This window comes from Lontra canadensis, unplaced genomic scaffold (genome assembly GCF_010015895.1).
Source record: "Lontra canadensis isolate GAN:19392208 unplaced genomic scaffold, GSC_riverotter_1.0 scaffold12, whole genome shotgun sequence".
NCBI lineage: Eukaryota > Metazoa > Chordata > Mammalia > Carnivora > Mustelidae > Lontra > Lontra canadensis.
Window position 1 is genome coordinate 16,088,142 of NW_022631006.1, and position 24,150 is coordinate 16,112,291.

Sequence of the window (24,150 nt, forward strand, 5' to 3'; positions counted from 1 at the left end):
GAAGACGCTGGCTCAGGCGGGTTCCCCTTTGGGCTCACTAGAGGGCGCCCCTCTCACAGAGCCTTGTGGCAAGGCAGAGAAAATGGAGCGGGCTGTTTCCAACCCAGAGAAATCTGCCGAGGACTTATATCCCCCAAGCCTGGAAAAGCTGTGGAATGTAATAGAAACAACTTTTTTTTTTTAAAAAAAAGGGAAAAATTTATTTACATCTCACCCTGGGAAACCTTTCCCCGGGCGCAGGCATGCGGCACGTCTGAGGCCGCCTGCTTTTCCCGGCGCCTGCGGCGCAGTGACTCTCCGGAGCTCCCCTGGCCGGAGCCCAGCAGGTATTGCTCTCCGGCCTGCAGGGAGCAGAGGCCGGGTAGGAGTCCGAGGTTGAATACCCCTCAAAGGTTAGTGCTGGTCGTTAAGTCCAGGGCTCCGAACTGCTTATGCAGTGGGTTGCTCAGGATGAGAGGCAAGTTCCCTTTCGCCTGGCTACCGTAGTCCTTGACACTTAGGTCCAAGAAGGTGCGAAGAGCGCGGGGTCGAGAGTAGTGGAGACTCACCACCGCCCCTCCGAGGAGGAGGCACAGGATGCCTGCGGCGGCGCGGACAGAAAGAAACAGGGTAGTCAGGGCTCCAGGCCAGAGTCTGGCCTGTCCCCTACAACCCTTGGGGGCTACCCCTTGCATTTCCTCCCCCCACCCACACGGCAGAAAGACCTCTAATATGGATTACGTGATACCTGAGTTCATGCGCTAACTGGGGTAAACCCCCCAACCCTTCAGAGCCCCCTGCCTCATCTGTAAAATGGGCATAATTGCCTGTTTCCAGGAACTATTAAGAGAAGCAAATTAGATAATATATGTGAACTCATTCTGTAAACGGGAGACGAACACATCAGTATAAATCCCGCCCCCACCCCCAGCCTCCCGGAATCGATCCCCTTGGTCCTTACCGGTGGCCAGGGTGACCCAAAAGGCGGCCCCGTAGTGAGTGGTGAGCATGGAGGAGCCCAGGCGGAGCGGGCAGAGAGGCACGCTGGAGATGGAGGCGAAGGCGAAGATGGAGAAGAGCGTGAAGGCGCCGGTGGTCAGGAGAGCGAGGCCGCCGTAAAGCGGGACCGGCATGGAGAGCAGCACGTTGGAGAGGAGCCAGAAGCAGAACGCCGCCCTGCGGAGGGAACCCGCCGCACAGTGAGCTGGCTTCCCCCAGCCCCGCTTGTTCTGTGTCCCTACCACAGTACGAAAGGCGGAGCTGGGATGGCGAAGGCGCAGGGGAACCCTCCCGGGGAGCAACCGACTCCCAGCCTTTGCTGGGTCTCTCTTGGTTTCGACGGTCTGTGCGGACCTCAAGACTTTGCGACCCGAGAGGCGGTAATTCTCACGGCCGGGGCAGAGGGGCTGTAGCTGCTCACATCCTATGCTCACATTGACCTCACAGCCTCTGGCCCCGCCCCGACACTCCCTCCCTCCCACGTGCCTTCCCTCCAGCGCTCACCACAGCGTGGCGGAGCCGTAGTGTCCCGCCAGGCGGTACTGGCGGTAGAGCCCGCAGGGACTGCTTGGCGTGAACTTCTCCGCCAAGTAGAGAACAGGATCGGGCAGCCCCTTCTCCAGGGCCTCCGAGTACTGCTCGGCATAGTTCTCACCCAGACGCCAATTGAAGTGCTCGTTGTAGTCTATGGTCTCATTCAGCTGCTGCACTGGGGTCCCTGCGACGGGAGGCCGAGGGCGACCGGGGTCATGGAGCTGCGCACAACCCGGGACGCCGCAACTAAGCTAGTACTTGTCGGAAAGGGGAGGTGTGAGAGAAATGGGTTTGGCAGCTGTGGCGGGTGGGGGGGGGGGACTCGGATCCACGAGGGCTAAAAACTATTCGAGCCTGTGGGGTCTGAGATTTCCTCCAGCTGCCCCTGCCACACTCCCCCAGCCATGGGGTCTGCCAATCCAGAAGTTCACTTTGACCCAGCCCCCTCACCTGTGAGCGTAATATTAATTCCCTCCAGGCCAACGTGGAGACCAATGTGAGCGCTGACTCGTGCTGCGCTGAAGGCCTTGTAGGATGTGTTGGTGTTCATCCCACCCACTGACCATTGTGCGCTAAAGTGCACAGCTGTGGGGAGAGACACCAGTGTCGGAGGGGAGGGTTAGGGAGAGGACTGGGGAGATGGAATGAGGGGAGTGGTCATGGCAGGTAGGACATTGTGCAGAGAGATGGTATGCATGGTAAGGGTGGAAGAGTGGGCACTAGAATGAGCTGAAGAACGGAAAGAGAGTGCAGCAAACAGACCCCAAATCTCCATTTTCCTGGGTGCCCTCCATCCACCTCCATCCTCACCCCAGGTCCTCTCCCCATCTGTGGCACCACACACTCACCCACAATTTCCGCGCCTATGAACAGACTGAGAAGAACTCTCACCAGCCAGAACCAGCGCTGGAGGAACAGGCACCTAGGTCAGGCCTGGTAACTGCCACCAGAGTCCCCAAGACCTCCCTTGACCCCATGCCACCTAGAGCTTTAGTGACCCTGCAACTGTCCCTTCTTGCCCCATACTCTTTTCCCACTTATATTCCTGATGTTTTAAAGCTAAAGTCAGTCTTGCTTTTTGTCCAAGTCCCTCTGGAACCACTGGCATTTCTGATGTTTTCTAGCCGGGCACTTCTGCCTCCCTAGACCCATTTCCCAGTCCACCCTGCAACCTGGCTCCCTGCCTGGTGTTATCACATCACCTTCACTCCCCCGGCTACCTGGCTCCTGGTCCTGGTCTTGCCGGCTACTGGAGTCACTACTATGATGAGGCTCAGTGAGTCCAGAAGTGCCAGGCAGGCTGGGGTCACCTCCCCCAGGAGAGGGCAGCCCCAGGGTCCTGTTGCCAAGTAGAGGAGGTAGGAATGCAGCCTCTCAGATATTCCTAGGTGCACCAGTTTCCCAAGGAAACTGACACAGATCAAAATTCAGGGAGGCCAGGTACTCCTAGACTGGAAAAACAACTTAGGTTCTGGGAGCGGGGAGAGGTGGGTGGGGGGGATTGCTGAAGGAAAAGTACTCAGTCTGCTACAGCTTTGAATCCTTTGAAGAAGTCCCTCAGTCCTTAGGATGGGAGCACACATACACATGCATGTCAACCCAGCACACCAGTCTCAGCTGCTGGTTTCTGTCCTCTTTGTCGACTGGTAAGCACCTGAAGGCTGAGATCAGAGTGCAGCCCAGTCTGAGGAGAGGAGGGGAACTCCGGCAGCATGTGAAGACTAACATTAGCTCCTGGATTACTGGGCTGGGCACCCACTCTCCGCAGCAGCCTCTTGGATGATCCAGGTAGGGTCAGTCTAGAATGTCTTACACAGGGCCTCCACCTCTCCCAGTCCTTGGGCAGGGAGGGGTCCCTGCTTTACCAGACTTCTGGGTCTGCTCCACCTATGCTCCTCTGGTTCAACATTTCATCTGACTAGTCACGGAGGTCCTTGTTACAGTAGCACCTGTCCCAGGTCTTTCACAGACAAGCTGCCCATGACCCTCATGCCCTAGCATCTAGCACCCGCTTACCTACCGAGTGACCACGAATCCCAGGCAAGATGAGCAGGAAGCTGGCGGCCAAGGCCAAGAACACCAGAATGACGATGAGCAATGGCACGCTGAAGCCGGGGGCATGCCGGGGCTGGGGGTAGAAAGGCAGCTGGCCATTCCACAGAGTCATGCTGCAACTGGGCCAAGCTGGGTCCGCTGGAGAGGGAAAAGTGCAAACCTGGCAACCAAGCCTGGGGTCGCACTTCTCTTTACCTTGTTCCCTGCGTTCTTGGACAGGACTTAAGGGGCTGGTCAAGTCTGAGCTCCTCAACTCTCCCCTAAGGAAGCACAGCGGCTGGCTGGCTGCCTTCAAGTGCTCTGGGTTGGCCCAGGCAGGGTTGGGTAGGCGGGAGAGAGGAATTATTTCTCACTGGCTATAGCCAGTTACTTTCGAGGCTCTGTGTTTGAAAGTGGTACAAGACCTGGAGCCCTTTTATAGCAGCCTGGGCAGCTTGCTGGGCGGATGGCAGGGCTTGGCAGCTGGGTGCAGCTCGGAAGAGATCTTGCAAATAAGAGGCGGAGGCTACTATGCAAATGAGGGAGCCCAGCCTTCACAGTAAGAGGGCGAGCCTCCCGTCCAGATGTGGTCACTTGGCGCTGTTCTGACCTGAGTGGACACCACGGAGGCTGGCCTTAAAGGATCCGGAGAAGAGGGTAAGGGTGTTGCTGGGGTTGGGTGGAAGGATCTTCAGAGCTGGGAGGGGTGGGGGGTAGAGGTATTGCTGTGGTGGGAAGATGGAGCCTGCGAGGAGGGCAGAGAAGCAAAGATTCCAAGAAGAAAGACTTCTGACCTCAGCGGGAAGCTGTAAACCAGAGGTTGGAGGGAGTTTGGGGCCTGATCTTTCCAACCCTCCTATCCATGCCCAGGCATTCTTCGTAGAGTAGGAGGAGCTGCAGGTCCCGGTTCCCAGCTCACTAACCACTTTCCCTTGCCTGCCTCCTCTAGGAGAAGCAGTTACTGAAGGCTTGGGGATGGAGATTGGAGGTTGGGAGTTGGGGGGTAGGGGAAGGCTGCCAGGCTGGATGTAAATTTCTGCTTGGAACTGACAAACCCCAGAGGACTGGTGGCCCTGGGGCAGGGGTGGAGGGCATCCTTTAGCCAGTGTTAGTTCTTCCAGCAGGTGGAAAGCAGGGACCAGTGTCAGTGCCTACCAGGTGTACTGAAAAGAGGGTGATGCTTCTAAAAGCTTTGCTCCAGAAACGAAAACAGCAGGCACCTTCCTATGTGGGCTGTAGGCATGGGGGACACCAGCTCCCTGTCCGTCACTTTTCACCTCCCACCTCCCAGGCGGCAGGGTCAGCATGCTCTGCCCAAGGCCAGAGGCAGTAATGCTCCTGGGAGCTCTGCTGATTGCATCCCTGGATCCAGCGGGTAAGTGTCCGGTGCCCCTAGCTTCGGGATGTCACCCTGCACCTCCTGAGGGTGGGGGGAAGAAACAGATGGAGGCAAGCTACAAGATCGGTCAAATCGCAGCGCCGCTCCGCGGAATGGGAAATTTCCCAGCGCAGCCTCAAGGAGGCTCAGGTGTTGCCTCTTGGGTAGAGTTGGGGGCGCTCCGTGAGCGGGAGCAGTCTTAGGGAGGGAAGCGCTGAGGGGACCGCTCTCTGACCCGCAGGCGGCCAGGACGCATTCCCACTGTCCTGGGAAGTGCAGCGCTATGACGGCTGGTTCAACAACCTGAGGCATCACGAGCGTGGCGCAGCCGGTGCGTCCTGTGGTCTGGGTAGGGGTTAGGGAGATGACTAGTGGAGGGCGGGGCCGCGGGAGACCACGCGCGGAGAAGCAGAGACAGCGCGCCCCCACCCCAATCTCTCCGCCCCCGCGGCTGTCTGCGTAGCGAACTCCTACGCACTCCTGGGGCCAGGAGACTCCCGCGAAGAGGGTCCTGCGGGTGAGGATGGGGATTTGAAGTAGGCGTAGGGAGAAGTCTGTGGGCTTGTAGGGGACAGGGGTGCTCTGACAGCCCAGCTTCCTGCTTCCCACAGGCTCCCGACTGCAGCGCCTTGTGCCAGCCAATTACGCGGACGGCGTTTACCAGGCTCTGGGGGAGCCGCTGCTGCCCAACCCGCGCCGACTCAGCGACGCCGCCATGCGGGGCGCAGCCGGGCAGCCATCCCGCCGCAACCGCACGGTGCTGGGGGTATTCTTTGGTGAGAGCCAAGTGGGAAGACGCCGGGGGTGAGCAGTCACTTAGCTCAGCGCCTGGGGAGAGGGGCCCTGCGGCCCGTCGGCAAAAGCCCGGGAGACGGACCGCAGACTCCCAGGCACCTCCTCCGCCTTAAGCAACTCTTCCAGCCCTTCTTTATCTCGAGGGATTTGGAAGTGTCGAGTCAGGGATACTTGCTTCTCTAATCTTTCTCTTAACTCCTTACTCCAAACCTAGGAGTGTCATTGGACCTCCATTATAGCTCTAGGACTTGAGTCCCTTGCCACCACTCTCCTACCCGTACGATTATATCCTCTTTCCTCCGAAGTAAAAGGAGGAGGCAAGATCTGTTGGAAGACGGGAATTGATTCGGGGGAGCCCTTATATTAATTATATTATTTTGATTCTTACAACAACGTTATGAGGTGGCTGGAGAGGGTACTATATCCCCCACTTTGAAAATTAGAAAAAAAGACGCGGAGCTGGTGGCCGAGCTTGCACTCCAACATGTCTTTTGAGTCTTGAGAAACCTAGAGAAACTCCGAGCCCATGGTGAGTGGCGATTCTCATCAGTTTGCCGTGGCCGCAGGCTACCACGTGCTCTCGGACCTGGTGAGCGTGGAGACCCCCGGCTGCCCAGCCGAGTTCCTCAACATCCACATCCCGCCCGGCGACCCGGTGTTCGACCCCGACGGGCGCGGGGACGTGGTCCTCCCCTTCCAGAGGAGCCGCTGGGACCCCGAGACCGGGCGGAGTCCCAGTAATCCCCGCGACCTGGTGAGACTAGGCGGCCGGGGTCGCGGGGTCGCGGGGTCGCGGCCCGACAGGGCGGGGCGGGGAGAGGCTCCCACCCCCTCTCCCACCGACACCCGCTTCTGCTCCCCGACCGCCGGCTCACCCCGGCGGCTCACCGTTGCGGTGTCCCCGCAGACCAACGACGTGACGGGCTGGCTGGACGGCAGCGCCATCTATGGCTCCTCGCACTCCTGGAGCGACGCGCTGCGGAGCTTCTCTGGGGGGCAGCTGGCGTCGGGGCCCGACCCCGCCTTCCCCCCGGACGCGCAAAGCCCCCTGCTCATGTGGACTGCGCCCGACCCGGCCACCGGACAGCGCGGGCCCCGGGGGGCTGTACGGTGAGGCGGCGGGGCGGGCTGTGGCGGCCGGGGCGCGGGGCGGGCCGGGGCGGGCCGGGGCGGGCTGCGGGCGGCGGGTGGCCACATTGGCGGTCACTCCGCCGCTCACGTCCTCCCCTGCGGCCCCGGCGCCCTGCGGCCCCGCGTCGCGTGCAGCCTTCGGGGCGGAGCGAGGGAACCGCGACCCCTTCCTGCAGGCGCTGGGCCTGCTGTGGTTCCGCTACCACAACCTGTGCGCGCAGCGGCTGGCCCGCGAGCACCCGCAGTGGGGGGACGAGGAGCTGTTCCAGCACGCGCGCAAGAGGGTCATCGCCACCTACCAGGTCAGTCACACGCCCCGTCCCCGCCTCTCCCCGCTCGGTGAACACACACACACACACACACACACACGCACACACACACACACACCCGCTGCAGCGCGGGTGACTCCGCTGCCCCGCAGAGCCCTCCATCTTCACACAAACAGCCCCCAGAACTGGAGCTAACGTCTAGGAATGGACCCCGAAGATGAGGAGCAGGCCAAGGGCCATTATACACGAGACTTGGCTGTGGTTATTAGTTATTAGCCCACTGCCATCCCATGTTCCCAGTGGGGGACAGGCCTCTGCCCCTGTCCTGTTGGAGTTGCCTCCCTCCTGACTGCCCCTGCCTGGCCCTCACCTCCCACCTAAGCCTTCCTTGGGCTCAGATGGCTCTCAGCGTGGCTGCTCCAGCACTTGCCTCCCTTTTGCCCTGTCTTGACCCTCAGAACATAGCTCTGTATGAGTGGCTGCCCAGCTTCCTGCAGAAAACACCCCCAGGATATACAGGTAAAGGAGTTGGGGGGGGGACACCTGGACTGCGGTGGGGGGACAGTGAGGGACAATGGTCAGGATATACAGGGGAAAGAAGACAGGTGGCTGCATGTGATGGCAGGGTGTGATAAGGAGTCTGTTTATCTTCTTACCCCTATTGGGCAGGGTATCGTTCTTTCCTGGATCCCAGCATCTCCCCAGAGTTCCTGGCAGCGTCTGAGCAGTTCTTCTCCACCATGGTGCCTCCTGGCATCTACATGAGGTGAGGGAGAGGCTGGCAGTGGGAGGGCATAGCACACTGGCAGAGGTAAAGGGTCAAGGACCTTAGGTCCTGACCTCCACAGTTTAAAGGGGAAGAGAAGCAGATTTGAAACCCTAAATAAGACCCAGGGGGTAGGAGTTTCAACCTTAACAACCCCTCCTAATGGCTGAGCTTTAGTTGCTGACAACAGGATTTGTCCAGCAGCTTATTACTCTGGTCCCTCCTTCCCTTCCCACTCTAGGTGGACAAAGAGCAACCCATACCTTCAATCCACACATATTGCCACATCCCTGCTGTGTTCAAAGAAGTTCCGCCTCAGTCTTGGCCAAACCCCTCGGAGTCCCTCACCCCATTCAACCTCATCTCAGGTTTCCCTCTGAGTTCTCATCCCATCTTTGATTCCCCATTTCAGAAATGCCAGCTGTCATTTCCAGATGGTCCTGAATGAGGGTTTTGGCCGCTCCCCAGCTCTCAGGGTCTGCAACAACTACTGGCGTCGGGAGGTCAGCCTGGGGTCTGGGTCAGGGGACGGTGGGTCAATGTCGGTCTTGGCACACAGTCTGGGAAAAGCAACCATTCCAGATCTTGGGTGTTGCCACTCCAGATAGTAGGAGATGAAGGGGGGAATGATCAGAAAATTATCTGGAGATAGCAGCTCAAGAGTGAGAACGGGCCAAGAGCTCTCAGTCCTGAGGTACTGCATGGTTTAGGGTGACAGGGACCAGGCTTCGGGAAGAGGTCCAAGAGTCTATCCTGAATGTGTTATTATTTTTGTTTTTTCCAGAATGCCAGCCTGAACAGTGCCCAGGCCGTGGATCAGCTGCTACTGGGAATGGCCTCCCAGATTTCAGAGCTGGAGGACAGGATAGTGGTTGAAGATCTGAGGGGTGAGCTTGGGAGCCAGAGGGGATAAGGCCAGAGGCTCGGGAGCCTGGGCACCCTCCTGAGTGAACCAAGAGGCAGACCCTAGGGTACCTACAATGCAGAAGCACAGATATACACGCTGCAAATAGCCATTAGAAGAAAACATTTTTAACTTTTTTTTTTTTTGCTTAATTTGAGTTTAGTGTGGTTTTTCATTCTAAATTAACCTGTGTCTGAATATGTAGGGGAGAGGGGTGACAGCACAATCTTCTTGGTGCTTAGGTCTCTAAAGATTTTCATCCAGTCCCGTCTTCAGGTTGAGGAGGTAAAGAACAGGGAATATACTGCTTGGTGATTAGAACAGTCTTGAGTCCCAGGGGGAAGATTCTTGCCAGAAAAACTGCCCTTGATCACACATGGTAACATTGCTCCCACATAGAGGCAAGGCTGATATGGGCACAGGTCACATGTGGGGAGTGTGCCAGGGACAGGTAGTGCCAACAGCCTAATGTAAGGTTGCTGGGCGAAGAAGGGTCAGGACGATTCAGCCCTATAGCCTGGTGTCTCTCCTTCTCAGACTACTGGCCAGGCCCTGGCAAGTTCTCCCGCACAGACTACGTGGCCAGCAGTATCCAACGTGGCCGAGATATGGGACTGCCCAGCTATACCCAAGCCCTGATGGCTTTGGGGTTGGATACCCCACAGAACTGGAGTCACATCAACCCCAGTGTGGACCCCCAGGTAAGAAATAGTAATGATGGCAATAGGAGCTAAAACTTTCTTGTTTTAAGACCTGTATACATGTAACTCATTTAATCTATATAAAAAATGCTATAGGGTAGAAACTTTCATCATCCTTATCTTACCAATGACATAGCCGCTAAGTCAGTCCTAGAGACAGGATTTAAATTCAGCCAACCAACTCCAGAGTACATTACTCACCACTACACTGTATCACTCCTGCAGGGTGGCCTGGGTTGGGTGCTAGTGTCCTATTTCTGCAGGCTCCCTCCTGCAGGAATGAATTGGGTGACCTTGAAGCTGCTCATCACTGGGACCAGATAGTCTGGGCACTGGTGGTCAGAGGATATGGTCCTCAGGCACTTAATGGTGGTCTTAGCCTGGGCAGGGACACACTGGTCCTTCCATCGGACTTGCCACTCCTGAGGGGGACTGCCTAGGAAGAGGAGACCCCCTCGGGCCTGAGCAGCAAGATAGGCAGCTGACGGAGTCCTTTGTTTGAAGGAGGGAGCAACAGTGAGTGCTCTCCCTAACGCGCACATGGGCATGCACAAACACACACACACTCCTCACCTCCCATGGTGCCCAGGTGCTGGAGGCCACAGCTGCCCTGTACAACCAGGACCTGTCCCGGCTGGAGCTGCTCCCCGGGGGGCTTCTGGAGAGCCATGGGGACCCTGGGACCCTCTTCAGCACCATCGTCCTCGACCAGTTTGTGCGGCTGCGGGATGGCGACCGCTACTGGTTTGAGAACACCGGGAATGGGTAAGGCCTGCCTGGGTCCCTTCCTCAGACTTCACCTTGGCCTGGGCCCCAGGCTGCCTGCGTGTAACATCAGTGGCTGACATGGGCCCTTGATTCCCAGCTGGCCTTCCTCCTCCTCCTCCTCAGCCCTTCTGGGTTTCTTCCCTCATCTGAGGCCCTGGGTCCCAGATTCCTGGAGGCTGGCAGCCTCTTCCCATTCCAGCAATTCCTGACTCTCTCCAACTTAGGCTGTTCTCCCAAGAGGAAATCACAGAAATCAGAAACACCACCCTTTGGGATGTGCTGGTGGCTGTTACCAACGTGGACCCCAGTGCCCTGCAGCCCAACGTCTTTATCTGGCAGGACGGTGGGTGGCCTGGAGAACATAGCGAATGGTAACCAGCGAGAGGACCAAGGAAGGGGGATAGGAGCACTTGGTCCTGTCCAGGGAAGCAGGTGCCAGGCAGCCTGTTTGCTGTGGTGCTGGGAAGCCTGCATTAGGCTGCCTCCCCTAGTAGGACTGGAGTAGTTTGCAGGCTGCACTCTGTGGTCAGGCTGCGGTGGGTGCTGAGAACAGGATATGGAAGGGAACTTTTTGAGGAGAACAAGCCCTAGAGAGGTGGGCCTGGAAGGGGAATTGTACCTAGTTCTTTACAGGAGAAAGAGGAGGAGTCCCTGGCCCTGAGTGAGATGCTGACTTTGAGGTCTTCTGTGTCCTTTCCCTCAGGTGACCCCTGCCCTCAGCCTCGGCAGCTTACAACCCAAGGCCTGCCCCGCTGTGTGCCCCTGACCATACTGGACTACTTCGAGGGCAGTGGTCCTGGGTTTGGCATTACCATTGTGGCTCTCTGCTGTCTTCCGCTAGGTGAGCTTTCCACATGCTCACCCACCTTTTTTCCCCTGGCCACCCCTGCGCCTGCTGACTGTCTCTGCCCCTCATAATCTGCTGGTCTGTGGCATGAGCTCCTTGCTACTGTCGAAGCCCGGCTCAGGGGACTCTTTGAGGGAGGAACAGCAGCAGAACCCTCAGTGAAGCTGCAGGCAGGCTCCCCTCTCCACAGTCCCCTTCTGATCCCTTTTAGTGAGTCTGCTTATCTCTGGTGTGGTGGCCCATTTCCGGAGCCGAGAGCGCAAGAGGCTACAGAAGAAAGGCAAAGAGAGTGTGAAGAAAGAAGCAGCCAAAGATGGTGTGCCAGGTGAGATGGGGCTGAGGGGAGTGAGGGAGCTGGGGGCCAGATAGGGAGCCCTGGGAGAAAAACCAGATTACTGATATGGGGAGAAAGCCAGGCTTTGGCGTGCCTGCTCAGACTGGTAGAGTGGAATTCGCTTGAGGTCGGGGCCTGGGTACCTACCTCTGCTGAACCGCTCTGCCCAACTGTCCTTCCCCAGCAATGGAGTGGCCAGGCCCCAAGGAGAAGAGCTATCCCATCACCATCCAGCTGCTCCCAGACAGGCGCCTGCAGGTCCTGGACAGGCGGCTCTCTGTGCTTCGCACCGTCCAGTTGCGTTCCCCACAGCAGGTCAACCTCATCCTTTCGGGCGACCGCGGATGTCGCGCCCTACTGCTCAAGATCCCCAAGGAGTATGACCTGGTATGGCCATCCTGCCTCCCCTACCTGGAATGCTCACCAGTCTCCCCTCTCAGAGCAAGTCCTGTCAGCTCACCCTCTCCTCAGCTCAGAGCTTCTCTGTGAAGGCAGCGCTGGGGAGAGGCAGACCCGGCACTTCACGTGACGCTCCCTCTGACCCCCTTGGGCCACTCTTCTGGTTCCAGCCTGGATGGAGGGAGGGGGCAGGGGACAACTTTTCTCGTCTTCCCTGAACTCAAGGTCCTTTTGAGGGGAGGCTGAGCCAGAGCTGGATCTCCAAGCACTGCGCGGGCTTCCTCCCACCCAGGTGCTGCTGTTTAACTCTGATGAGGAGCGGAGCATCTTCGTGAAGCACCTGCGGGACTTCTGTGCACAGTGGGCTCTAGGCCTTGACGTGGCTGAGATGAGAGAGAAAGAGCTGTTCAGGAGGGCTGTGACCAAGCAGCAGCGGGGCCGCATCCTGGAGATCTTCTTCAGACACCTGTTTGCCCAGGTGCCATGGCTGTGTCTTTTGGAGATGGGACATGGCTGGACAGGATCCTACCTGGGGTGAACTAAGCTTCTGGTCTGTGGGCTGGAGACAGTTAGCCTTGACTGAATCGTAGCTTTGCCACTCACTCCCTGCCTGACCTGCCAACCCCACCACACCCAGTTAGCACGATTCGTTACTGTATAAGTCTCCTGGATCTTGGGTCCAGGGAGAAAATGGGCTGGCTGCTAGTAATTGGAGTCACCCCCTCAACAGGAGAGCCAAGGCCCAAGTCAGAAGTGTATCTAAGGACTGGGAATAGCCTCAGGGCTCACCCTTTCTGAATTGGACTTTGGGGAGATGGAAAGTGTCACTGAACTGCACCCATCCCAGGCCTCACCTCCTTCTCTCTCCCTTCCTCTGCTGCTGCCCGGGAGCAGGTGCTGGACATTGACCAGGCAGACGCAGGGACCCTGCCCCTAGATTCATCCCAGAAAGTACGGGAGGCCCTGACTTGTGAGCTGAGCAGAGCTGAGTTTGCCGAGTCCCTGGGCCTCAAGCCCCAGGACATGTTTGTGGAGTCCATGTTCTCCCTGGCTGACAAAGATGGCAATGGCTACCTGTCCTTCCGGGAGTTTCTGGACATCCTGGTGGTCTTCATGAAAGGTAGGGGAAGGGTGGTCCATTCCAGGAACCCGCAGTCTTTCAGCGCAGAGGTGACCTGCATCTCTCTTTTTCTTCCCAGGCTCTCCAGAGGACAAGTCCCGCCTGATGTTCACCATGTATGACCTTGACGCAAATGGCTTCCTCTCCAAGGATGAGTTCTTCACCATGATGCGGTATGGTGTGGGCCCTTCCAGTTCTGAGACTCCCTGCTATTTGAGACAGGTCAAATCAGAGGGTGGGTGAGGAGGGTATGTGACCATCTGTACTGAAAGGTGGCTTAGCTGCATCCTCCTAGACTCGAAGAGCATCTAGCTTCATAAGAAGTTTATCTGGTCAGGCCCCTGCCTCTAGTAGGGTCTGTTATCTGCACTGTCTGTACCAGCCAGAAAATTCTCCCTCCCTAGTTAAAAACAGACAGAGAGACAAGCAACAACAGCCAAACCAATATGACCAATAACAAAATTCTATCATCCCCCTTTTGGATGCCTTTGGACCTTTATAAACTCTTGTCCACTGTACATAACACTGTGCTTTGCCCTGTGAAATAATGACCAAGATGAGCTTGGTCATTCTTCCTGTATTAATCACTGTGACATACAGGAGGAGAAATATAGAAAGTTCCTCTATATTCCAACCCTCTTTCTTCCTCTTGCGTAAGCTATTTCTGGTTAGGGTGTGCTGATAAAGACCAGTTTTGAGTGCATGGACTTCTTATTCCAAAAAAAACACTGTTCCGGTTACACAGCCCCCTTCAGCTCCGTAAGGTCAAGGGTCTGATTTCTCTTTTGTTTCCCGCCGAATCCACCTCTTCTGCACTGTGATTGGCACACAGAAGGTACTAAATACAAACTTACCTGGATCACATGGAATAAGTGAACAAATTAATAAATAGAATGCATAAAATGGTGCGGAGTCTTTTACCTTTTCTACCTTTCCATTGCCTTCATCATTTCCCCGAACTGCTGCATCCCTCTTGCACCCCAGATCCCCACAATTGGGCATGGGCGTCTAAAAGGCTGGGGTGAAGCTGCCGGGGTGACTGAATTGGTTAAGTGGTCGTGATCTCAAGGTTGTGGGATCAAGCCCGGCATTGGGTCCATGCTCAGCCTGGAGCCTGCTTGAGATTCTCTCCCTCCCTCTCCCCCTGCCCCCCCCCCCACCTCTGCTCTCCTCTCTCTCTCTCTCTAGTCAATCAATCAATCAATCTTTAAAAGGCAAGAGTGAAGCCGATTGCAGTCCATCCCTCACTGGGGGTGCCATTGCAGGCCCAGGCCCGGGTGAGACTCTAGGGAATCCAGGAGAGAGTCCCTGTCCTCTAGGGCTGAGCAACCACCATCTCCTCCTACCCAGTTATGAATCCTGCTCAGTCTCGCTTGGATGATGCATTTTTAAAATGTGTTTGCTGGGCCATGTGCACAGACGTCTTCTGTGGGACTCACACAAATGTGCACGGTTCGTTGGTTTGTGTCCCAAAGCTCAGCCTATAAAAAGAATGTGGCCACCGCATCTGCCAGTCTGGGTGCTATCAGATGGGGTGTGGAGACACTCCTGCATGGGCCCTGGGGTGTTGGCATAAGGAAGCAGCAACCATTATAGCTACATCTCCTCCCCCACACCTGGGCCATCTGTGCCCTCACTGGACTGTGAAAGGGGGAGGCTAGCGGCAGCATGGGATGCATTAAGGCAAGAGAGTGGGCAGAGAGCCTGTCACGTGAGAAGCCCATGGCCCATCTGGACGTGTCCCTACGCTAAATGGACAATTATCCCAACTCTCAATGCCCCCTCATTTGAGGGCTGCCTTCTGTAATTGGTCAAGGTCGCTTTCAATTTCAAACCCTTGGCCGCCCCACCCAGCTTCACGTCAGCAGCAGGCTAGATGAACACCTTCTCAGTGCCATTTCCCGGGTCATTGGTAACCACATAAGATAATCTGGGGCCCGCCCCACCCAGCTCCTGCCTGAACCTGACCTTGCTGGATGACAGGCTGCTCTGTCTCTCCTCCTCCCCCAAGGTCCTTCATTGAGATCTCCAACAACTGCCTATCCAAGGCCCAGCTGACAGAGGTGGTGGAGTCCATGTTCCGGGAGTCTGGCTTCCAGGATAAGGAGGAGCTGATGTGGGAAGACTTCCATTTCATGCTGCGGGACCATGACAGCGAGCTCCGCCGCACACAGCTCTGCGTCAGAGGTGGAGGTGTGTGTATGTAAGAAGTTGTAGGAGTCAGGGAGGGGTGTTCCTTCAACATGAGAGTGGATAGGACCTGGGTTGTATGTCTCCCCAAGTCTTTTGTGCCTGGTATAGAGCCAAACACTTGTCATCAAGGGTGTCACGTACAGCTGTACCATTTGTGCACTGGACAAAGATGCCCACTGAGAGGTCAGAGGGTGGGCTGAAATCCAGCCTACATGCCACTCACTGAGCTTGTGTGCACTGCCTGGGATCCACCTAGTCAGAGGAAGAGGCATTATTTTCTTTATACAAAGGATGCAGGGTTGCATCTGCCTGCAGTTGTCCCCTTTCCCAAATGTACCAAGTCACTACCTCACCGAGCAGTGACTGCCCTGTGCACAATGGGTGCTCAGTGTGGGCAGTGAGGGGAACAAGGCTGGAACAAGAGATGAGAATGTGACAAAGCCACTGGCAAGTACTGTGGCAGCCTTCCTAGAGAAGTGGGGTGGTGGGGTCGGAGGCAGTCTCCCATGCTTCCGCCCTGGTGGGGAAGCCTGTCCAGACTCTCGTTCTTCACTTCAGGTGTTGGTGACATCTTTAAACCAAATATCAGCTGTCGAGTCTCATTCATCACTCGGACTCCTGGGGAACGGTGAGCAGGAATGGGGTATCAGCAGGTCCCCTGAAGAGAAGTGAAGGAAGGAGGACTGGCTGCATTAGTCCCTGGGACCAGATATTTGCCGTCTGAAAGTAGCTCTTAGTCCATGATCGATCCTGGCCCAAATTCCACTGCTTCCCACATCTCATGTGGCTCAGGAGCCTGGCTCTCTCCTTGCCACTCCAGGACAGAATCTTCTAAAACAGAAGACCAGATCATACTCATTCATTCTGCCCTGCCTCTCCTGCCTGGCTTCTCTCTGACCAGTTTTACGGGCAGGTTCTGTGGGCAGCCCATGGGTCCCAGGATCCATCCCCATCTTCTGAAGTTCTGATCTGGTGGTTCTTCTCCTGGCTGCAAAGACAAGGAGAGAACAAGCCCCATTTTTCCATTTCTCAGCTCCTGCTCCCAGAAACTGGAGCTCCCTCCCTCAGAAGCCTCAGAGCTCGGAGGCCCTGGGCTGAAGAAGAGGTTTGGCAAAAAGTGAGTATTTTCCAGAACATCAGGCCCAAGGAAACATGGGGAGAAGCCTCAGAGACTCTGGGCCCAGCCTAATCCTCCTGGACACACAAGGTCATGTGTCTCGTTCCCTGACCGGTGGGGCACAGAGTCAATGATTCTTTGACATCTTCCAAGCTCTGCAACCTCATCTTCAGGCATAGGGCCTGGCACACAGAGGCAAGACTGAGATGGCAGTAGGGGGTCTTTTGGCTCCTGCCTGCTTTGGGCACAGCTGCATGGCCTGTGCAGGGAATAGCAAGAGGGAAGGATAGTCGGACAGAGGGAGATGAGGTGGAGTAATGGAGAGACAGAAGAGTGGGCGTAGATGGAGCAAATAAAGATGACAGGTACAAGTTGGGGTCTGCTCACCAGGTGCTGTTTCCTTCATCTGTTCCCGGCCCCTCCTAACCCTGCCAGGTCTCCTTCATGGGGCGGCATTCAGGGGATGCTAGGGCCCCTGGGGTCTCATGGCCAGTGCCTCCCACAGCTGCAGGGTGGCAGGGTCCACTCCCCGGCTATACACAGAGGCGCTGAAGGAGAAGATGCAGCGGGGCCTCCTGGCCCAGAAGCTTCGGCAGTACAAGCGCTTCGTGGAGAACTACCGGCGGCACATCGTGTGTGTGGCGGTCTTCTCAGCCATCTGTGCGGGCCTGTTTGCAGAGCGCGCGTACTGTAAGAGCTCTGGGCTGCGGGCAGTGGGAAGGGAGACATGGAGAGCCTTCTGGGGGCTCTTTCCACCAGAGCCCGGGTGTGCCAACTCAGGCCCGGGCCCCCAACCTCTGGGCCGTGCTGATCCACTCCTTGCCCCCTCCCCAGATTACGCCTTTGCCTCGCCGCCCTCGGGCATTGCGGAGACCACCTTTGTGGGCATCATCCTGTCCCGGGGCACGGCCGCCAGCATCTCCTTCATGTTCTCCTACATCCTGCTCACCATGTGCCGCAACCTCATCACCTTCCTGCGAGAGACCTTCCTCCACCGCTATGTGCCCTTTGATGCCGCCGTGGACTTCCACCGCTGGATTGCCATGGCTGCTGTTGTCCTGGCCAGTCCGTGGCTCCTGGGCCCCCTCTCCCACCCCCATTGCTGTAACCTCCTGGGTCTACCTGTGGGGGAAATAGTGAGACTGGAGCTACTCATCCCCCCATCTGTCCCCCTGGGCGTCCTCTATCCCTCAGGGTGGGAGGTAGGGTCGGGCCTGGGTGGCATCTTGAATGGGGTCTCTCTCAGTTTTGCACAGTGCTGGCCACGCGGTCAATGTCTTCATCTTCTCAGTCAGTCCCCTCAGCCTGCTGGCCTGCGTCTTTCCCAACGTATTTGTGAATGATGGGTCAGTTCTGGGGAGGGCTCCCCCTTGGGACATTTGGGCAGGCCAAAGGGCATAATGGAAAAGCAAGAGATGGCCGTGGACACTCTGCTCTGTCTTTGAATGAGGGTGAGAACCCTGCTGGGGAAGCTGAAAGTGACTTGCCTGTCGTGGAAGGAAGCTGGCCTTAATTATCTGGGAAAGGTGTTCAGGAGATGAATCAGAGACCCTTTCCCGCGTGTGCCTGTCATAGAGCGTGGCATCTTAGCCTATCCTCCATTCACTGGGCAAACATCTATAGAGCACATCTTATGGGCCCATCCAGGTGCAGAGAACAGGCAGGCCAAATTCACACACTCATTCAGCAAATACTTACTGAGTCTCTACTACGTGCCTGACATTGTTTTGAGCATAGGAATTAGAGCAAAGAGCAGAGCAGAGCCCCACCCTCGCCCCCACGGTGCTTACAGAATATGAACCAAGCACTCAAGGAAGCAAATGTCAGCTGTGGTAGGAGAGTTCAAGATAACACAGGAGGAAGAATGGCCGAGAGAGCGGAGGGTAGACCTGTGGGAGGCTGGGTGCCATGTTCCTTGGGTGGACCCCTGGCCATCTGAGTGGTGGTGGTCCAGGAAGCTCAGCAGTCAGTGCTGGTGGGAGCAGCATCACATGGTGACAGTTGGTGGGCGGTGGCCATCCTGCCCCAGCCAGAAGCTCCATATGCCTTTGTCCCACAGGTCCCAGCTTCCCCAAAAGTTCTACTGGTGGTTCTTCCAGACGGTCCCAGGTAGGGAGTGGGGCTGTATGTGGGGTCTGGGGGTTCTAGCTGAGGATTTCTGCTTGACTTCCTCTTCCCATGAGTACCTCCTTGTTTGTAGTGGTCATGGTTTCTTTCTCGTCTCCAGGACAGGCCCCAGCTGCAGTTAAGCTGTTCTGACGGTGTGGGAGGTCGGAAAAGGAGGGCAGAATGGGGGCATGCTCTGTTGTATTCTCAGCCCATGCGGAGGTCCTGAGAGCATTCTCTGGCCCTCTTCCCCTGCTCCCAGGTATGACGGGGGTGCTGCTGCTCCTGGTCCTGGCCATCATGTATGTCTTTGCCTCCCACCACTTCCGGCGCCGCAGCTTCCGGGGCTTCTGGCTGACCCACCACCTCTACATCCTGCTCTATGTGCTGGTGAGGGCTTCTTCTGGGCGGAGCCAGGCCACAGGGCAGGGATAAGCACTCATGAGGGGATAGGGAGCTGGCTGAACTGGACCTAAGATCTCAGAGTGAGACCCTGAGGTCAGAGACCCCAGTCTATGAAGTCTATACTGGCTTCATTGACCCAACCCAGGCCGAGGGCCCAGGCAGGAAGTGTCTGGGCAAGGGGAGTGCGGGGGGTGGGGCGCCTGGCTGGGCCTGAGCTGTACTAAATGGACTTTTCTCCAGATTATTATCCATGGCAGCTTTGGCCTGATCCAGCTGCCCCGTTTCCACATCTACTTCCTGGTCCCGGCACTGATCTATGTGGGAGACAAGCTGGTGAGCCTGAGCCGGAAAAAGGTGGAGATCAGCGTGGTGAAGGCTGAGCTGCTGCCTTCAGGTACCAGGCCCAGCCTGACCCCAGGGGGGGAGCAGTAGAAGTGAACTCCAGGGATATGTGGAGACAGCTCCCTAGGCCTCCAGACCACCACTGAGGTTTCTGAGAGCCCCTTGGGGAACCTGTGCCTTTCCTGGTGCAAACGGAGCCCCAGAAAGAGCTATGCTTGCCCCCAGGAGGACTTGCAAACAAGGAGAAGTAACCATGAGAAAAGGCAGCTGGGAGTGCATACAGAGAGGTTTAAGGACAACACAGACCCCCCGCCTTGTGTGTGGCCTGAGTGCACCTTAGGGAACCATATATACTTCTCCCTTCTCCACAAATAACCCCCCATTCAGAGATGGGCAACTGGCCCACATTTCAAGAGTCTGTTTTTGAGAGTCTATGTTGACCAAGATGGGGATTCACATCACTGTAGAGGCTGGCAGATGATTGTAGGTATTGTGGGACCATCTAATCTTCAAGACCAAGTAAGAAAATTAACCTAATTTCAACTTTATGTCAATTAAGATTACTCAAGGACAAAAGCTCAGCATGGTGTTAGTATACCCTTTGTACTCTCCAGTACTCGCAAGTCAACTTTTTTTTTTTTTTTAACAACTTTTTTAACAAAGAGAGAACAGGCCTGAAGCTCAGCCACGGTCAGGTACCAAATAGTATCCAGCTAAAATCTGATAAAATGTGCTGCCTTCTATTCAGAACACATGGTACTGGTTTTCCACCCATCTTAGTGAGCTGAAGTTTGTCAAGGTAAATCAAATTGAAAAAGTAAGTCAATTTAAATAAAAGTATTAGGGAAACAATAGTGCAGAGGTGTGCAGAAATGGCCCATCACAAAGGTAATTCTCAAATGGTAGAGGTTTGGTAAACACTGAGATGGCCCGAGGTCCCCTGACCTGTAGGCCGATATTCAGGACAGTGATATAGGGCCTGGGTGTTTCATGGGAATAAGGATTGGAGGGGAGGCAAGAGCTGGAACCAGGAGCAGAGAAACTCAGCTCTTGGGTTACCCAGGAAAGAGAGAAGGGGATCTTCCAACTCCCACCCCCAGGAACTACACTTGCTCAGACCATACATGCCCACTCCCTGTGCCTCAGGCGTGTGGAGAAGACAGGGTATCTACCTGTCCTCAGGTACTAGGAGCAAGCCTTCTGATCCCTGCCCTTGCCTGCCCATGACCCCCAGGAGTGACCCACCTGCAGTTCCAGCGGCCCCAAGGCTTTGAGTACAAGTCAGGACAGTGGGTGCGGATTGCCTGTCTGGCTCTGGGGACCACTGAGTACCACCCCTTCACACTGACTTCTGCGCCCCACGAGGACACGCTCAGCCTGCACATCCGGGCGGTAGGGCCCTGGACCATTCGGCTCAGGGAGATCTACTCACCTCCAACAGGAGATGGCTGTGCCAAATACCCAAAGGTGAGCAGACCCAGGCCAGATGAGCTACCCACCCCACATCCCCTTAGCAGGCCTTGCCTTGCAGCCCCAGGGTCCCCAGCGTCCCTCCCCTCCCCCAATCCAAAGACCGGTCTTTCCAGGTAATGCCATGGTACCCCCTTTCACCTCACTCTATAAACATACCCGCCTTTCCCTGCCTCCCAACTCTTGCTTCAGAACTATTGTGGTGGTGGAGCTTAACTCCAACCCACTCTTCTTGCAGCTGTACCTCGATGGGCCATTTGGAGAGGGCCACCAGGAATGGCATAAGTTTGAGGTGTCAGTGCTGGTGGGAGGGGGCATTGGGGTCACCCCCTTTGCCTCCATTCTCAAAGACTTGGTCTTCAAGTCATCCTTGGGCAGCCAAATGCTCTGTAAAAAGGTGAGTGTCTCTTTCCCAACCTTTGAAGGGGACAGACTGCCTGATTGTGGCCCCACGTCACAGCAGAACAATAAGAGGAAAAGCCCTCAGCTTCTAGACACCGATTCTGCTGGGGTCATTCATATGCTGTTGTCCACATGCTCAACATTTGAGGGAGGGTAGGAGGTATAGACAGAAGGGCCTCTACTGGAGTTTGTTGGTTAAAAGCCTGTGGGGCTGCCAACGTTTGGTGTATGTGGGTGGTCGGAGGCTTTCTGGCCTCTTGGGTGAAGGCATCTGGAGTAGAGGAACCGTAACTGGAACCAGGTCCTGAGCTCCAGCCATGTGTCCCCAGATCTACTTCATCTGGGTGACGCGAACCCAGCGGCAGTTTGAGTGGCTGGCTGACATCATCCGGGAGGTGGAGGAGAATGACTGCCAGGACCTGGTGTCCGTGCACATCTATATCACCCAGCTGGCCGAGAAGTTTGACCTCAGGACCACCATGCTGGTAGGGCAGGGCCGGCAGTCAGGGCAGCTAGGTGGGCCACCATCTAGACTAAGAGTTAACTCTGGCTCCGTTTGGCGGCGCCCTTCCTCCTCTACTCCCTCTCCCAGTACATCTGTGAGCGGCACTTCCAGAAGGTGCTGAACCGGAGTCTGTTCACGGGCCTGCGCTCTATCACCCACTTCGGCCGCCCCCCGTTCGAGCGCTTCTTTAAGTCCCTGCAGGAGGTCCACCCGCAGGTCAGTCCCACCCCACCTGTCCTGGGACCCTGGCCCTCCCCTGCCAGGATATCCTGCCCTCAAGCACCCTATAGATGTAATCTGAGTGGAGGACTACCCCATGTCAGCCCCAGGATAGGATCAAGAGTTGGAGGAAGGCTTGAAGCCCAACCCCCTGCTGCCCCCAGCTCAAGCCTCCTGCTTTGGGCCGGGAGTCAGTTCGCTGGTCATTCCAGCGAACTGGAAGCAGCTTCTTCCCAGGGGGTGAGCATCTTAAGCTTTCAGGCCTCTCCTCTCTGCAACCACTCCCCTCAACACATTTGACAGGTACCAAAGATTGGAGTGTTCAGCTGTGGCCCTCCAGGAATGACCAAGAATGTAGAGAAGGCCTGTCAGCTCATCAACAGGCAGGACCAGGCCCACTTCGTGCACCACTATGAGAACTTCTGAGAACCTCTGAGAAGTTCCTGGTTCCTGTTTCCCCTCTGTGGACCAGCCCTGTCGGCATCTTCTTTGTCAGAATCCACCTCAGGGCTCAGCTAGAAAGCTGGAAGAGCCCCTCCCTCATGGCCGTATCTGAGAAGGTAGAAAAGACCCCTCCAGCTCAAGTCACAGCAGGTTATGGCAAACAAAAGCAGTGTGGAGACAGCCGCTGCCTTGTAACATCTGTAGAGGTGAAGAGATACAATAGGGTTTGCCTCTGATAGGTCCCCATGTCTCTGTTTTCCTTGCACAAAATCAGTGTGTTTCTTTGGTATTTTCCTGACCAAGGCATTTAAGGGACAATGGGGTGGGGATATCTGATGTGAAGAGAGAGCTAAGTGAGACTCCCCTAGAGCCTACCTCAGAAGCCATGATGCTTAGAACCTGGACAGTCAAACTGCCTGTATTCAGTCTCTGAGGCCTTGTCCCTCCAGCTCCACCCCTAACCCCTTCTTGCCCCTAAGGAGAGCTCAAAGAACAAACATGGCTCCCTAGTCCTGATGTTCCCATGATCAACTAGTAATGCCTGCTGCTGTGATCTTTCTGTGGCCCCTCTTTGAGCTTGTGGAATAACCTCTGGGTTCTGAGACCAAGGTAGTCTAGCCTGTCTGCCAGATGCCGAGAATTCCCTTTTAGTTCCCTACTTCCACAGGAGCGGGGTGACCAGCTGTCCTGGTTTGCTCAGGGCTCTCCCTGTACAACCACCGAAGGTCTCCTGTCCTCGGAAACCCCTCAGTCCCAGGCAACTCTGACAAAGTTGGTCACCCCCCACAGGAGGCAGCCTGGGATGTCACTTCTACACTGGGCTCTTTGAGACACTTCCTTTTCCGTCTGTAACTGACCCTTTCCTAAAAAGTTGAGCTTTAGTTTTTTAAATATAAATTGAAGTATAATTTTCATACAGCAAAGGATACAAATCTTAAAGTTACATGAACATGTGGTAACACTACCCAAGTCAAGACATACAACATTTCCATCACCCCAGGAACTTCCTTGTACCCTTTCCAGTCAGTCTTCCCCAACCAGCAGAAGCAATCACTGATGTGATTCTTGTCACTCCAGATTAGTTTTGGTCATACTGAATGTATCCTTTGGAAACTGGCTTCTTACACGAAGCAGAATGTCTTTGTGATTCACCCATATTATGTGTTATCAATAGTATATTCATTTTCATTGCTGAGTTGTATTCCATTATAGAGATGTGCCAAAATGTTTATCCTTCCTTCCACTGATGGACATTTGGGTTGTTTCTAGTTTTTGATAATTCTCAATAAAGCGTCGATGAACATTCTCGTACCTGTCTTTGTTGCACGTACTGCACTCATTCTTCTCGGGTATATATCTAGTAATGGAGTTGCTGGATCATGGAGTCTCCAACCAACATGTGGGAGGGAGAATTTCTGTCCATCTCCACATGCCTTCCCCAGGCTCCTCTCTTCCTTGATCCCACCCACTCTCTTCCTACAAGCCAAATGCCTTTGGCTCCCAACCTTCTATATTGAAGGAATCTCTCTGGCAAAAATGGAAGAATGCTGGATCAGAGACCAGAATTCTGGGGCCAACTTTATCCCTAAGTAGCTACAGAGGAAAAAAACCCTTAACTTCTCTGAGCCAGTTTCCTCATGTATTAAAATGTCTATGTGGGTATTAGGAAGTCAGATACCGATACAGGCACAGAAAATGTTTCAGATGAGAAAATGTATGTGCTGTGTGCCAGTCTCAGCCTAAAATAATTAGTGCTATAGCTGGGCCAGCCCTTGGATTTCTCCTTGTGATTGTAAGATGTCCTTAGCGATAACCATCAGGGGACTTTGAAAGAGATGAGGCTTATTATTTTTAAGAGTTGGAAATTACATGGCACACCTGGGGTCACACAGTGAGGTCATAGCTCAGGCCTGGGGTTCTGCTTCTATTGGGGTAGAGGATGGATGTTTAGGGTTTTGCAAGCTCACTCCTTATTGGTGAATTTAAAAC

The 24,150-nt window shown here is 55.5% G+C and overlaps 2 protein-coding genes across 2 annotated transcripts; one reads left to right on the forward strand and one right to left on the reverse strand.

Moving 5' to 3' along the window:
- Positions 1 to 214: 214 nt before the first annotated feature.
- On the reverse strand, positions 215 to 3,943 carry DUOXA2 (dual oxidase maturation factor 2). The gene is made up of 6 exons (XM_032856605.1): positions 3,533 to 3,943; positions 2,361 to 2,418; positions 1,963 to 2,097; positions 1,483 to 1,696; positions 941 to 1,155; positions 215 to 580 (listed from the first exon to the last, which is right to left on the reverse strand). Exons 1-6 carry the CDS (start codon positions 3,677 to 3,679, stop codon positions 387 to 389), a joined length of 963 nt encoding a protein of 320 aa, XP_032712496.1. The 5' UTR covers positions 3,680 to 3,943; the 3' UTR covers positions 215 to 386.
- A 229-nt stretch (positions 3,944 to 4,172) lies between these two features.
- Positions 4,173 to 23,477, forward strand: DUOX2 (dual oxidase 2). Its single transcript, XM_032856608.1, is given in 35 exon segments — positions 4,173 to 4,203; positions 4,838 to 4,921; positions 5,166 to 5,255; positions 5,536 to 5,700; positions 6,286 to 6,473; positions 6,627 to 6,809; positions 6,811 to 6,829; positions 6,986 to 7,152; positions 7,578 to 7,638; positions 7,789 to 7,885; positions 8,298 to 8,388; positions 8,670 to 8,772; positions 9,327 to 9,490; positions 10,080 to 10,255; positions 10,483 to 10,601; positions 10,962 to 11,099; positions 11,317 to 11,430; positions 11,624 to 11,826; positions 12,131 to 12,316; positions 12,733 to 12,958; positions 13,038 to 13,131; positions 14,970 to 15,151; positions 15,710 to 15,779; positions 16,185 to 16,268; positions 16,774 to 16,958; positions 17,103 to 17,333; positions 17,515 to 17,614; positions 18,328 to 18,377; positions 18,637 to 18,764; positions 19,020 to 19,173; positions 20,356 to 20,588; positions 20,830 to 20,988; positions 21,323 to 21,478; positions 21,586 to 21,714; positions 22,021 to 23,477. Coding segments are annotated over 34 exon segments (4,638 nt in total). The 5' UTR covers positions 4,173 to 4,203; positions 4,838 to 4,851; the 3' UTR covers positions 22,144 to 23,477.
- The last annotated feature ends 673 nt before the right edge of the window (positions 23,478 to 24,150 follow it).

What these genes read in the sequence shown, in the direction of transcription:
- DUOXA2 (XM_032856605.1), bottom strand. Translation starts at nt 3,679, where the DNA reads ATGACTCTGTGGAATGGCCAGCTGCCTTTCTACCCCCAGCCCCGGCAT. An exon ending in CATAGGCGCGGAAATTGTGG is followed by an intron (nt 2,098 to 2,360) that starts GTGAGTGTGTGG and finishes CTCTCCCCACAG; the next exon opens with CTGTGCACTTTAGCGCACAA. An exon ending in AATTAATATTACGCTCACAG is followed by an intron (nt 1,697 to 1,962) that starts GTGAGGGGGCTG and finishes CTCCCGTCGCAG; the next exon opens with GGACCCCAGTGCAGCAGCTG.